Source organism: Zonotrichia albicollis, chromosome 14, assembly GCF_047830755.1.
Source record: "Zonotrichia albicollis isolate bZonAlb1 chromosome 14, bZonAlb1.hap1, whole genome shotgun sequence".
NCBI classification, from domain to species: domain Eukaryota; kingdom Metazoa; phylum Chordata; class Aves; order Passeriformes; family Passerellidae; genus Zonotrichia; species Zonotrichia albicollis.
The window spans coordinates 12859563-12872999 of record NC_133832.1 but is presented as its reverse complement, the minus strand read 5'-3'; the positions used below and the strand labels follow the sequence as shown (position 1 = coordinate 12872999).

The following is a 13437-nucleotide window of genomic DNA, read 5'->3' as shown; positions in this document are numbered from 1 at the left end:
CTTTTCCCATATTCTAGTTAAAATAGTAAATGCCAAAATTTGGGATGAGTAATAGGAGAATGGAGTTCTTATTAGCTGCTAAGAAATACACAGAGGAGGATGGGTCCAAGCCAGCTTTGAGTGACTGAAGAGCTGGCTGCTGTCAATGTGCAGTGTTGGAGGTACATGTGGGGCTGAGGGACATTGGGAGGGGTTCCTGCAGCATGAATGGCCTGCACTTGGGCAGTTTTTACATGTTCTATGCAAAGTCTCCTCTCTAACCTCTTCATCATCTGAATGGTTTTGGGGTTTTTTTCAGCATGACTGCTTAGGAGATACAAGTTGAACTTTTAGGTTTGCACATTAGCTGCCAGAAACTGTATTAAGATGTTTGTGTTCGGACCTGTTGAGTACTCAGGTGCTCATCAAAAAAGGGTTATTGTTTTCATTATTCAGGCACTAAACAAAGCTGATCTTGAGGAAGATGGACCTCAATTTTTCTTGATATTTAGCTTTTGAGCACTCACAGTTCTGGTGTTCCTCTGTATTGATCTAGTATTCTCAATGCTTTTTCCCCAGCTGAACTGTTCTACTCAGTTTTGATGGTTCAGAAATCAGTGCCTCTTTCCCTCTCCTTCCAAAAGTTGTATTGGTTGAGTGCTATTCCAGTCTGATTGGTGATGTGTCCTGTCTGATCTCAGCCACTGCTGGGTCTGGAGACTGCTCTGGTACCTGATGTGCTGCCTTCTGCTGCTGTCACAGCCTCCAGGTTCTCCCTGCAGGTAAATGTGGGTTTCCCTGCTGGGCCTGTCGGGTTCAGTCATGTGCCATCACCGTCTGTAGGTCAGGGAGTGCCCTTGCACTGCAGTGATGTTCCTGGCTGGAGCACAGGCACAGCATGCATGGAGATCTCTTGAAATAAAACATTTCTCTTTGTGCAGGAGAATTCTTCTCTCTGGAGTGGTTTTTTTTTTTTTCCAGGGGGCTCCTTAACAACCTCTGTTAAGGAACAAAAGGTTGACATTCATGTCATCAAAATTCTGCTTACAGAAAGTGAGAATTCCCAGGAGGCAAAGTGAGGAATTGCCATTGCAGAGGAACCTTGGTGCAGGAAATGTGAATTAACCCAGTCACTTCCCAAGAATCAATAAAATGAGCTGATTGGAGTGAGTGTCACAGATCTTCAGCACCTCATTTCTGCTGTAGCTGGGTCCTGGCAGCTGCTTCTGGCAGTGAGTGGCTGTGGGTGGGAACAAAGCTGTGCCTCTGTACCTTTGTCTCTCTCAGAGCTGGGCACCGAGCCCAGTGCACGTACAGAGGGACAAAAACAACAGCTCGAGGAGCTGAATCATGCTAAAATTTGATTTCTAGATGCTGCACAAGTCCTTTCTTCTGAAATTAAAAAGGGGAAGGGGATGTCTTTGTTTCTTTTGGTTGGTGAGATTCTTTTGGGTTTTGTTTTTTCACTGAAAGTAATGCTGAACTCTGCAGCTGGCATGATTCTAAGTGTGTTAAATATATGAGCATTAGCCATAGGCATGGCAGAATCGATTCATCAGTCATGGAAGGCCACTGTGCTCTTTTTGCTTGTCATTACCAATTTGCTGAACACATACTGGAAAATGGCCACTCCTTAAATGAGCCAAAGTGAACGTAAAAGTGTAAGGAATGCTAAGCTGTTAACCTTTTGAGGCAAATGTACCTGCTGCTTCTGGCTGGAATATCAGCAATGCAAAATTTTTTATGTTTTATCTCTGTCTGTTTTCTAGGTGTTTTCTCTAGTTTCATATATGATACCTTGTTTGTTTGAGAACTGCTTATAAGCACATTGCTTCATTTTGTGAAAGTGGGAACAAACTGGAAGGCTGTAGGGAACTCTTGGCTGGTTCTGAGGATGTGCTGCTGGAGTCATGAATCCATGTTCTTTATGCTGATGTTTACAGCTGCTACTTTTGCTTTCCTAGTATTTTGCTGATAGTATTGGTCTCTGCTAAGATGCAGTGGAGGCTTTTCAGTTCACATGGTTAGAAACTGATATGTGCTTTAGTGATGGTGCTTCAGGCTTTGGTGTGGAATTCTGCTCAGACTATAATGCTCAGTAAATGGAGCACAAAAAATGAGTGAAGCCAAGTGCTACGTACAGAGCAGCACACAAAAGGCCATTCAGAAAGGAACACGACTACTTGTTTAAGCCTGTGGGTAAATTTGTCTTTAACTGCAGTAAGTGATGAGCACATGTTTAGAGCTGTGCCAGAAAGTTTCCACTAACCATAACTCCCTTGATTTTTGTAGGGTTCATGCATAAATTTAAATCTATCCTTTAGTACTCTCCTGAATAAAGGCTGGTATTATATTATGGTGATTAACAGAACAGCTTGTTACAGAATTGCACATTATTCAAGATCCAGGGAGTCCTCTGGAGCTCTAGTCCATTCCCCTCTGCTCACCCAGGTCAGAGCAGGTTGCTCAGGCCTTTTAGTATCTCCAGGCATGGGCACTACATTTTTTGTAGGTAACCTGTCCCAGTATGTAACCAGCCTCACAGAAAGTGTTTCCTTGTCATCTTCCATTCTGCTTCCACTTATTTCCTCTGTTTGCATATCTAAATTTCCCAATGCCATTTTTGTCTTTTTAGACCTGCTGGACTTTGCTTAGTTCAATTTGTGCCTAAGATTTTCAACAGACTCTGTTTTTATGGAAGTAACTGCTCCTTCCTTTTGCTGTCTGAAAACAAATAATGAAGAGCAGTAACAAAGTAAGAAAATTTGAAAGGGTGAGAGATTAATTTATTGACATGTGCTGTACTTGACTCTGCAGAGCATATTGTGAAATAGATTTATTTGAGCATTTTTGAATCCCCCCTCTACAGTTTTCCAGTTGGCCTCACATAGCAATACAAGGAAACAAACATCAGGAAATTTTTTCTTCTGCCTTTTCACAGAGCTGTCATGAAAAATACTGGGCTGGGACCAGGCAGCAATGGCATTTTGACCTAAGGGGGGATGTCCAGTAGCTGTGTGCATCCACATCTTAATTGCTGTATTCTTTGTCCAAGCTAGAGAGCTGCTCATGGGAGTTGTGTGAGATAACAATCCTCTTGTGTGTGGCAGTTATTGTAAATGATCTTTAAAGCTTTCAAGCAGAGGAAGATAAATAGGGAGTGCTGATAAGCTGGATTGTTGCTGTGTTACAGTAGTGCTCTGAACCCTGTGCTTTCCTTCCGTCTCTCCCATCTGATGATCAGTTGTGCTCCAGGATGCAGGAGAGAGGGGCAGCAGCTCAGGGGATCATCACTGCACTGCTGGGCTCCCCAGTACTCAGAGAGACAGGGATTTGCTGGAGAGAGTCCAGCAGAGGGCTAGTCAGGGTATGGAGAGCTTGAGGAGCTGGGTCTGCCCACCCTGGGGAAGAGCCATCTCAGGGGGATTTGCCCATGTGTAAAAATTCCTGACTGAGTAAATGTTGGAGACTTCACGGTGGTATCCAGTGGAAGGACAAGTGACTCTGGGCACAAATGAGATAGAGGAAATTCCTATGTTTAAATAGACATTTTAAAAGTGTTAGGTTTGGGGTTTTTTTTCTGTCAGAGTAGTAAAACACTAGAACAGATTCAAACATCAGCCTGTTGAGGTGTTCCCAATTTACCAGAAATTGTTCTTGCCCTTTCTCCCTGGGGTTAGGGGTGGAGCCTTCAGGGCAGTGAGCAGCCAGGGCAGTGCTGTCCCTGCTGTGTGACCATGGCTGTGATGGGCTGGGGCAGCCAAGGCAGTGCTGTCCCTGTGTGTCCCTGTACTGTGTGACCATGGCTGGGGGGGGGCTGTGATAACTCTGTTTGTGGTGCAGGCAGCAGCTCTGCAGTTGCTCTCAGGGCTCTCCACCTGCTCAGTGAGACCAGTGCTGGCCCTCACCAACAACCACGTCTTGACCTCTCTCCTTTCCAGTGTCTGGGTGTGCAGAATACCTGGACTGAGGAGGTTTTGCCTCTGCTCAGTTCTCTGTGGCAGAATAAAAAAAGCCACATATGAAAAATGAAGTCATTTAGAGACAGCTGGAATTGCTATTAATCTTATTTGTAGTTCTGCATCTGAAAATAGTTAATGCTGGGTGTTTCAGAAGCAGTATCTTGGCCACATTTTAAAAAATCAAATATGAATAAGTTACCTTATTTTTCATAAAGTAAACTTTGGGAGAACTTTTAAATACAAAATACAAAATTCTAGGGACTGCTGGGTCAATATTGTCTCTTTAAGGCTGTGCTAAGGGCAGCCTGGGACATCCCATGGATTCACCACTACTGGTGGTGCCTCTTAGGGCTACTTCACTGACCCTTTGTGCAAGGAGGAGTTTACCCAAGGTCCCTGAAACCCCTTGTGTGCTGTTCCATGGAGGTGGATGCTGATGGGAACTGCCAGGATGCAGCTGCCGTGCCTTCCATCCCAGGAGCTGGAGGAGGTGAGAGCAGTGTGTGCTCCTGCAGAGCTGAGTGCTCACCGGAGGGTGCCCTCCTGGGCAGGGCCGTGCTCTGGCACTGCTCCCATCCCCCGGGCTGTGCCCGTCCAGCCTGGATCAGTCAGCAGAGGGCAGCCCTCTTACACCAGGGCTCTGCAGCCCAGGGACCAGCTCCGTGCTGCTCTGCCTCCCTTCACCGCCTGGAGAAGCCAACACATGGCTGCTAATGACAGTGCCACTGCCACCTCTGGCCATGGGGGACCGGGCATGTGGCTCCCGGGGATGAGCAGCCCTAGCTGAGGTGTCTGACCAGCTGCTCCTGCCATACCCAGCCTTGCAGACAGAGTATTTGTATCTCCGGAGGCTTCCCAGATTTCCCCTGAGCACCGCAGCAGTGCTGGCTGGCTGCATGTGCAGCTCAGGAGTGATGGCTAATGAAGATATCCAAGCACTTGATTTGCCCCTTGCTTCAGCAGAAGGCACAAGATGCACAAAATTTGTTGGACCTGGGGCAGTCTGTGCCTTGGCTTTGCTATCACGAGGAGTCAGTGTGCAGATACCAACCTAAGGACTCTTTCTGGATTGTTTGTTTGGGTTTTTTAAATTTTGAAGTACTTGAAATACATTCAAGCATCACAGCTGTATCTTACAGGAATTTTGAAGCTGGGAAATGGAAGATGTAATGGCATCTTCATAATCCTTCTCCTGCCCAGCAAAAAAAGCACATCTGCATCTGGGTAACTGAGTCTGGCAGGTTCCCTGAAGGAATGCAGGACCCTCCCCAGTGCAGTGAAACTCTTGGTTCATCACCTGCTTCAATTAACCACCAAATTGGTAAGTGTTTTTGTGGGATAGGCTCATGTGCAGGTACTAGTAAGGCCCACAGATAACCACTGAAAGCAGTGAAAAATTGGATTATTGGCTGATAATATTAAGTGCTTTTTATCGTGGATGGCTTGAGAAATTAAATCCTGAGCCTGCCACTAAGCCTTCAGTACCTTTGGGAGGTTTGTGCAGCTGGGTCAGGGTCCCCTATGTATGGTTCCAGACTTCATGTCAGCATCAGCTGCACTGACAGATATTTGTCCAAAAAAAAAAAAAAGATTCTTCTTTAGTGCATCTTCTGTGCTATAGTGCTACTGCTCAGTGGGAAGGATACCACTATCAGTCTAATATGATGTCTTCTGGAAATTTTCTCTTCCTGTAGTCTGTGCTGTGCAGCAGAGCTGGGGAGGAGGTGTGGCAGCAGAGCTGTTTTACCCAGGTTTCCTGTACCTTCCAGTATGTATCCTCACTGGGAAGTACAAGCTGCTGCTGCTGCTCACCCTCTGATCACTCAGGCAGGTGTGGGATCAAAATGACATTGGGGACTTCAAGGCTGTAGTCTCAACAAAAACAGAAAGAGATGAAAATATCAGCACATTTGAATCTGTGAGTTCTCCATGCAAACTGAGTTGGAGAAAGTTTGGTTATCTGAGGCAGTGCCACTCCTCAGCACTTCTAAATGCTCCTGTGTGTCCTTGGATGCTTCTCTTGTGCTGATAAACAATTACTGGCCTTTTTCCCTTGTGAAAAAGGAGATGAAAACTACAGTCCTTGCAGGCCTGGGTTGGTCTGTAACAGCAGTGCTGTGGCTGCTGTCTTGCCTTAACACTTTTTGTGCTTGAGACTTCCTCTGATGTTTAGTCTGCCCAAGATGGAATCACAGCTTTCTGCAGGGTGTTTTCATGTGATGTGTCCTTCCCTTTGCTTTTATTTCCCCTTTCATGCTTTGCTTCAAGAAGCAGCCTCACTGTTCCCTGGCCCTCCCTGGCTGCTGAGCTCAGGTCAGTGGGATGCTGCTGATGGGCAGCTCAGCTCTTTGGATGCTGGCTCCCAACCAGGCTCACAATCTTAGTGGGAACCTTTTGCTTCTGTCTAGCTAAGAAATTGAGTGTGTGCTTTAGAGAGGGTTTCATTTCTTGTCAAGTGACCATCCCAGCACTCTCCTCCCCAGACAAACACTCAGGTTCTCAGAGCTGCTCCTAATGTAGCAAATGGAAGGCAGGAATGGCTCTGGCACAGCTGTTGGCCCCAGTCTCTGGTGGGGCTCTCCTGCAGTGCCCAGGCCCCTCTGAGGAGCCACAGGGGCAGGGGGCTGTCCACAGGGGACAGGGCTGCCCTCACTCTGTAACCAGCATCACTGTGTTACCTGTCCTTTTGTGGCCAGGTGAAGGAGACCTAATAATTTTATTTGCCAGATCACTGCAGAGGAGTTGCTGTGAGGATTTGAAGTGGCTGATAAAAATCTCTACAAGAACATTCATGGGTGTGGGAATAAGGAAGTGAATCTCACAGTGCTGCCACTGGAATTGTGCATCACAGTGCTTTTAATCTGATTTAGGTTCAGAAAACCTTCATATTTGTGAAAATGCAAGTTCCTTAACTTGTCAGCTTTTTCTATTCCGCATCTAATAGATACTTGATAATTAACAACAAAATTTCAGATTTGTTTTGCCTCTGATGTAAAAACCCAGAGCAATGTTTCATATGAAATTGAATGAAACATTGGTGACTGCTGCCCCTTCAGTGAACTCCTAAAAAGCAGAACAATAACTGGCTTGCATGCTTTGGGAGTCACGGATAACATTTTAAATGGTTTGGATCATAATGGCTGTATTCATTGCCCCCTACAGATTGGCTCTCATAATCAAAACTACTTCTCTATAAGTTGTGTGATTTATGGGATGCCTATAATTCCAGTGAGATCCTTGTAGATAGTATTTAATCAGTCATATGGCACAATGTGTGTAAATTCCTATGAATATATGGCAACTCAATTCAGTATCTTGCTCTGAAGATGGGCAATGAACAACACACAAAATAAGTTAAAAAAATATTAAAGGTTTTAGTAAACAAAACAAAGGCTCTCTATTGTAATTTCAAAATCACCATCCTTCAAAGAAGTGCACAATGACAAAGTAATGAGGAGTAGGAATTGAGTCCTAAGGAAACTTCTCATATCCTTCTTGGTTTTGCAGCTGAGCAAGCAAATGGAATATGATCGTAGCTTCTGTAACCAAAGCAGTTTCCTATAGCAAACTCTATAGGTTGGATATTTTCTCATTTAACCCCAGTCAGCTCAGCTGCACACAGCTGTTCCATCCCTTCCCCCAGTGGGATGTGGGGAGAGAATCAGGCGGGTATAAGTGAGGAAACTAAATACAGTTCAATAAGTAAAGCAAAAGTTACATAGGCAAAGCAAAACAAGGAATTCATTCACAACTTCCCAGGGCAGACGGCCGTTCAGGCATCCCCAGGACAGCAGAACTCCCTCATGAGTGATGGTGACTTGGGAAGACACTGAATGTCCCCACTCCCTTCTTCTGACCCTGATCTATACCATCACCTGATGCCTCAGGGTGTGGGGTGTCCCGGGGGTCACTCGGGGTGAGCCATCCTGGCCGTGTCCCCTCCCAGCTCATTGCTGCAATTTTGGGCTGGGGTGAGGAGCAGAAAAGTTCTTGCCTTGACTCTGTGTCAGCGCTGCTCAGCCGTAAGGAGAACATCCCTAATAATCAACACAGTTTCCAGCACAAATCCAAAACACAGCCCGCTGCCCTGGTAAATTTCACTCAGTAGAAACCTCTTATCCTGGATCCAGCTTAGCCATGCAGGAACGCCTGGGAGAGCCGGGAGATCACCCGCCCAAGCTGCCCGGTGCTCCATCCCGCGAGTGCCGTTGTTCTGAAGCTCCAGCCCGGTGCTCTCGGCTGAGCCCCGGCGCGCCGAGTCCTCGCTGGCCAGGTCGCTGCTGTATCCTCGCTGTGCAGGGGCAGCGGGGCTGTCCCCGTGCCGGGGCGGGCTCCGGGGCTGTCGCTGTGCCGGCGCGGGCTCCGGGCCACCTGCGTTGGGGACAAAGCGGGCCTGGGCGGGGCGGGACAAAGCGGGGACCCTCCCGGGCCCGCCCCGCGGCTCCGCCCGCCCCGGCCCGGCCGCGCCCGCCCGGCGGCAGCGAGGGAGCGCGAAGGGAGCGCTGGGCTCGGCTCGGGTCGGCACGGCACGGATCGGATCGGATCATGTCGCCATGTCGGAAGTGAGGAAGTTCACGAAGCGGCTCAGCAAGCCGGGCACGGCGGCCGAGCTGCGGCAGAGCGTGTCGGAGGCGGTGCGCAGCTCCTTCGTGCTGGTGAGCGCGGGCAGCGCCCGGCAGGGGCCGCGCCCCGGCCCCGCTCGGCGCTGGGCGGCGGGAGGAGCCCGGCAGCGCTGGGAGCGGGCAGAGCCGGGCAGGGGATGCGGGGAGGGGAAGAGGAAGAGGGCCTGGAGCAAGGGCAGAGCTGGGTCGGGGCTTGGCAGAGCGGGAGATGCGCAGGGCGCGGCGGGGCAAGCTTTAGGATGAGGAGGGCGCGGCTGGGCAAGGCAGGGGATGCGGATCTGTCTTTGGGGTCTCCTCCGTGTGTTCCGTGCCGTGCCATCCCATCCCACCTGCACCGCTCCGGGCCGGGAGCATCGCAGGGTAGCGCCGCTCGGTCCTGGCGTGGGGCGGCGGCAGCGGCAGGAACTAACGGGAACCGGAGTGTGGGGCACCGAGCGAACAGGTGGCGGAGTAACGGGGTGCGGGCAATGTGAACCCGGCACATGGACAGGGCAGCACTGAAGGGCAAGGCCGAGCAAGGCGGGAGGCACAGGCGCTGTGAGCCGGAGCCCGACAGATCCCGATAGATCCCGACAGATGCCGGGAATCGCGCTCAGGGTTCTGGGCTGAAAGTCACACGCGTGGTCAGATGCGTTTGTTTGATCCCGGCATGTGGGATGCTGCAGCAGGTTGTCTTTGTTGTGCTCGCAGCTGTGCAAACGGCAGCGCTGCGCCTTGGGAGGATGCCGGGGTCAGCTCCCAGCTTCCCAGGCTTTGTTGGATGTGTTTCACTGGTGCTCATTGAATTACTCTGGCGTGTGATCAACTTTGACCTTGACTTTGATGGAAGAAAGGTTAGGCAATGGGATATGCAGAAAGTGCAGTACAAGTTCAGGAAATAATTCCTATTAGTTCTCTACTATTAGATTGAATGGCACGTGCTGTTAAATAAATTGAAAGGTTAGAACATTTCTTTTAAAAAACTGAATTTTCTTGTAAATTTACAGATTTCTAAGCCTGGAAAAAAAAAGAGACATGGTAATAATCTAGCCTGATTTCCTCGTGCTAGTTTTTGCTGATTATGTGCAGTTGTTTGGGGATTCTTATGGACTTCCATGTGATTTGCTTTCTCTCTTTCAACAACACACAGGGACAAAGGCTATGTACAAGCTAATGGAACTTCTCATTAAAAATAAAATTACATATACAGGACCAGAAGGGCTTTGGCATCCTACATGCAAATGGTTGTGTGGCGCCTGTGTCAGGTTCTTTTTCTCAGGAGGGGAAGGGATGGGTGGGACTGCAGATGAAGATAAATAAAACCTTGACAGGAACCCAGAGGAGCGTCAGAGCCTGTCAGGCAGCCACTCTTTTTCTGAGCCCCTCTAGGGTTTCATTGCCCACACTGTCCCTGCCAATTCTCTCTCTCTCTGGCAGGCAGATCCCCAGAGCTGCTGTGCTGCCTCGTGTGTTTGCAGCCAGGCACCAGGGCACGGTGAGGGCGGGTGCTCCTGATCCACGTCCTGGCAGAGGCTCCTGCTTTTGACAGTTCAGCAGCAGTGGATAAATCCCAGCACTTCTGCATCACTGGGAAGGGCCACAAGGCACTGCAGTGATCAAGGAGGGAGGAAGGAGGTGGCACAAGCTCATAGGATGTCTCACATGGCATTTTGACTTTCTTCAGTGATTAAGGATGAGGTTTGCTCCAGCAAAAAGCTGGCTCCTCTCTATCTTCTAGTTTGTCATCTTTGTGAGGAAGGGATGTCTGTGGTTGTTGGGAGGGTACAGAGAGGATCCTGAGAAATGATGGCGGGGAGTGGTGGAGTGAGGGCGGGACTGAGAAGTCGCAGTTTCTGATCCTGTTCCCGAGGTGAGTCTCAGTTTTGGTGCTGATGGTTCTGGGCAGCTGCAGAGCTGTGTGAGCACCTCCCCATCCCATCTGCCCTCTGCTTGCACAGCCAGTGTGGGGCAGGTGGAAGGGCCCAGCATGAGGACTGGGATCCCTCACCCTGGGGCAGAGCTGAGCTCGGGGAAGCCAAGGGTGGCCAGGGGTACACAGGGAGTAGGAGTTGGTGTTTGATAACGGGGTGGAGCAGGCTGGCAGCAAGTGATGCTCTGTGTCCCTGGATGTCAGGAACTGGGACTTTCTGAAGCAATCTGGAGTTGCACTGGAGCCTTTGCCTGGCAGGATCCCATCCTCTTCCTGCATCCTGAACAGAGCAGGTGATGTTGAGTTAATAAAAACTATGTGAATAGTTTAATATTCCCTTGGTCATCTTGTCAAGTGCCTTGGCTGTGTGCTTGCCTTGGGGCAATCACAGCTGAAAGCACAGGAATGGTGAGCATGAAGGGGATGAAGGGTGGTGGGCAGAGCTAAGGCTGCAGAGCCCACACCTCCATCCCCAGGAGAGTGGGCACCGTGGGGCTCTCTCAGTGTGTTGGGGGAGCTCAGCACTTTGGGCATTCAGGGCACGCCTCGAGACAAGGAACTGTCTGGAGTAAGAAGCTGTTTGTAGTCAGTGAATGAAATGCTCATAAAAGAAAACATCTCTGAGGGAAGCTTTTAATGCCATGGAAGTGGTCAGCTTGTCCAGAGCCACAATTTGTGTGTTTAAGGAGGTGTCTCTCTAGCCAGAAGCGCCGTGTCCATCCCGAGGATGTCTGGTACAGTGTGGTTACAAAGCTGCTGTCTTGCAGGAGCAGTGAAGCCCATGCCATCTTATTTCTGTTCCTGGTTTTTGATTTATGCCTGTCTAGTGCAAGGAGAATATTCAGGTTGTTGATTTTGGCAGGGCTTTGCTCCTTTGTGCCTGTGGAAGGGAAGCATTGGATATGGTGGCGGTTGGCAGTGAGGGGAGCCTGTCCCTTTCCAAGGTGTCCTGGAGTCCCTGTGTCCACACTGTGCCCTTTGGACCAGCTGCTAGGATGCAGTCAGAGCCGCTCCTGTCAGGGTAGGCAGAGCTGGAGCCTGCAGCAGTGGAAGTCAGCACAGGCTGTGGAGGGGAGCTTGGGGACACTGATCCCTGGTGAAGCACAGGGAAGGATGAAGAGCCTTCACCTGGGGCTCCTGTTCCCTCTCACTGTGCTGCTGTTCCCAGCACCCTGGCCATCACTCTGGCCCTGCATCTCTTTCACAGACAGGCTGTGCAGGGGAGGTCTGGGGAGGCACAGTTCAGCAGGAATCCCTTGAAAGCAGGCACAGCCCTGCTGGGAGTGCCGGGTGCTGCAGGCAATGCTCTGTGGGAACCCTGCTTCTCTCTGTGCTCCTCTCTGCAAGAGGCTGCAGGGCAGATTGTATCAATTTCAGCTTTGAATGCTCCCTGATGTGTGCTACTGATTACAACTAGGGATGGAGTTTGGGCTGGCTAATTGACAAATAATGTCACTGTTTAAATAAACAGACAAATTTAGTGGAAGTGTTTGCTAGCAGGTGGGATAAATGACACGCTTGAAAGGTAAAGGCAAATTTTAAGATTAGGTTAAAGAAAGGAGCAGTCAAAGCCCAAGTGTGATGACTTAAACCATTCTTAACTGAAAGATGACCTGTTGGGGCACCGACAGTAAAATGCTGTGTTAGAAGGGAAGCTTCAGAGCCAAAGTGCTGATGGTAACTGGGAGAGGCATCTGGGCTAGAGCTGAAAGAGCAGCCAGGGACCTTTGGCAGTGCATGGAGATGGGTGATTTTGGCTCAGACCTTCTGTCCTCCCATCCTCTGAGGTTGCTGAGTAATAGTGGGAAAGTCGAGCAGCAAGGAGGAGAACCCTGCTGGGGGCACTGCTGATGGGGAGCTGGGCAGGTCAGACTCTGGCCAGCAGGATGCACTGAGTGCTCAGGGGGGCAGTCCTTGTTCTCATGGCAGTGCCCCTCTCCTGCACCCCACCTGCAGCCCATGGAGGCTGTGGGGCATTGCAGAGCTGAGCAGTTTGAGAGCACAGTGTGTGAGTGGGATCCTGGCTCTTGTGACACTGCCAGGACAGCAGCAAGGGCTCTTCCTTCTGCCTAAGGACCAAATCAGCTGCACTTGTTTGGGTGGATGTGAGGCCAGAGCTGAGACCCCTGTGCCTGCCCTGGCTCTCTGGGGTGTGCTCAGCAGCTCTGGGGCCCTGCAGGGAGAGGGGGCTGTGTCTCAGCCCTGTGCAGGTTTTCCAGAAGTGTCGTTCTCTGTGTCGTGACAGGGAAATTAAAACTGTGGGAGGACAAGATCAGAGCAGCAAGCACTTGACAAAACACAGCTGATGCATTTTCCCACAGTGCTGCCAAGCCCAGTCATCTGGTGGCAATTCTAAGTCTAGCACAATTGCTCTGATTTTCTTTAGATCATTTCTATACAGTTTGACTGAAGATGCATTTACTGCTTTGCCATGAGGATTTTGGAAAGGGTGCAGAGCCAGACTATATCTGAGAAGGAGCAGCTGCAAAAGATCAGCCCATGCTGGGTCAGCCAGGCCAGGAAAGCATCTCTGGGTACCCCCAGGGCACAGCTTGGTGCCACTCACAGGTCTGGGCCAGCAAATGGCAGTGGGAGAGCCTCTGCTTACAAACAACTGTGTGCATCCTTGGCACCCAGAGGTATTCAGGGCAAGTGTCTGCTCTCTGGGATGTGCTCCCTGAAAGCTCCCTGTGAGAGGGTGGGCAGTGTGCCAGGAGGAGATGGGTTTTGTTTGATCCTGGCTGGGCTCCTATGGGTGGCTCAGTTTCAGTCAGACACAAAAAGGAGATATAAAGCTCCTTAATGGTGATAGTAAGGAGGTTTTGACTGGAGGCAAAAAGGCATTTTGTTCTTTCTGTGGGGTTTTTTTTTCAGCTTAAACTATATTATTAGTGTCTTGATTTATGCTCATGCAGAGGAAATCAGCTTTCTGCATAGAATCCTCTTTTAATAAGCTAAATTCACT

At 49.7% G+C, this 13437-nt stretch overlaps 1 protein-coding gene across 4 annotated transcripts in view; it reads left to right on the top strand.

The window, feature by feature from the left end:
* Window positions 1-8367: 8367 nt before the first annotated feature.
* DOCK11 (dedicator of cytokinesis 11) overlaps window positions 8368-13437 on the top strand; it is a 77563-nt gene continuing 72493 nt past the window's right edge. For 2 of the 4 annotated variants that reach the window (XM_074551269.1, XM_026791898.2), the window contains exon 1: window positions 8369-8596. In XM_074551269.1, coding sequence (XP_074407370.1) covers window positions 8495-8596 — 102 coding nt within the window. In that variant the 5' untranslated portion in view covers window positions 8369-8494. Of the gene's footprint in view, window positions 8597-13437 lie in introns of all 4 variants that reach the window. The other 2 variants (XM_074551270.1, XM_014265277.3) reach the window with 2 other exon arrangements.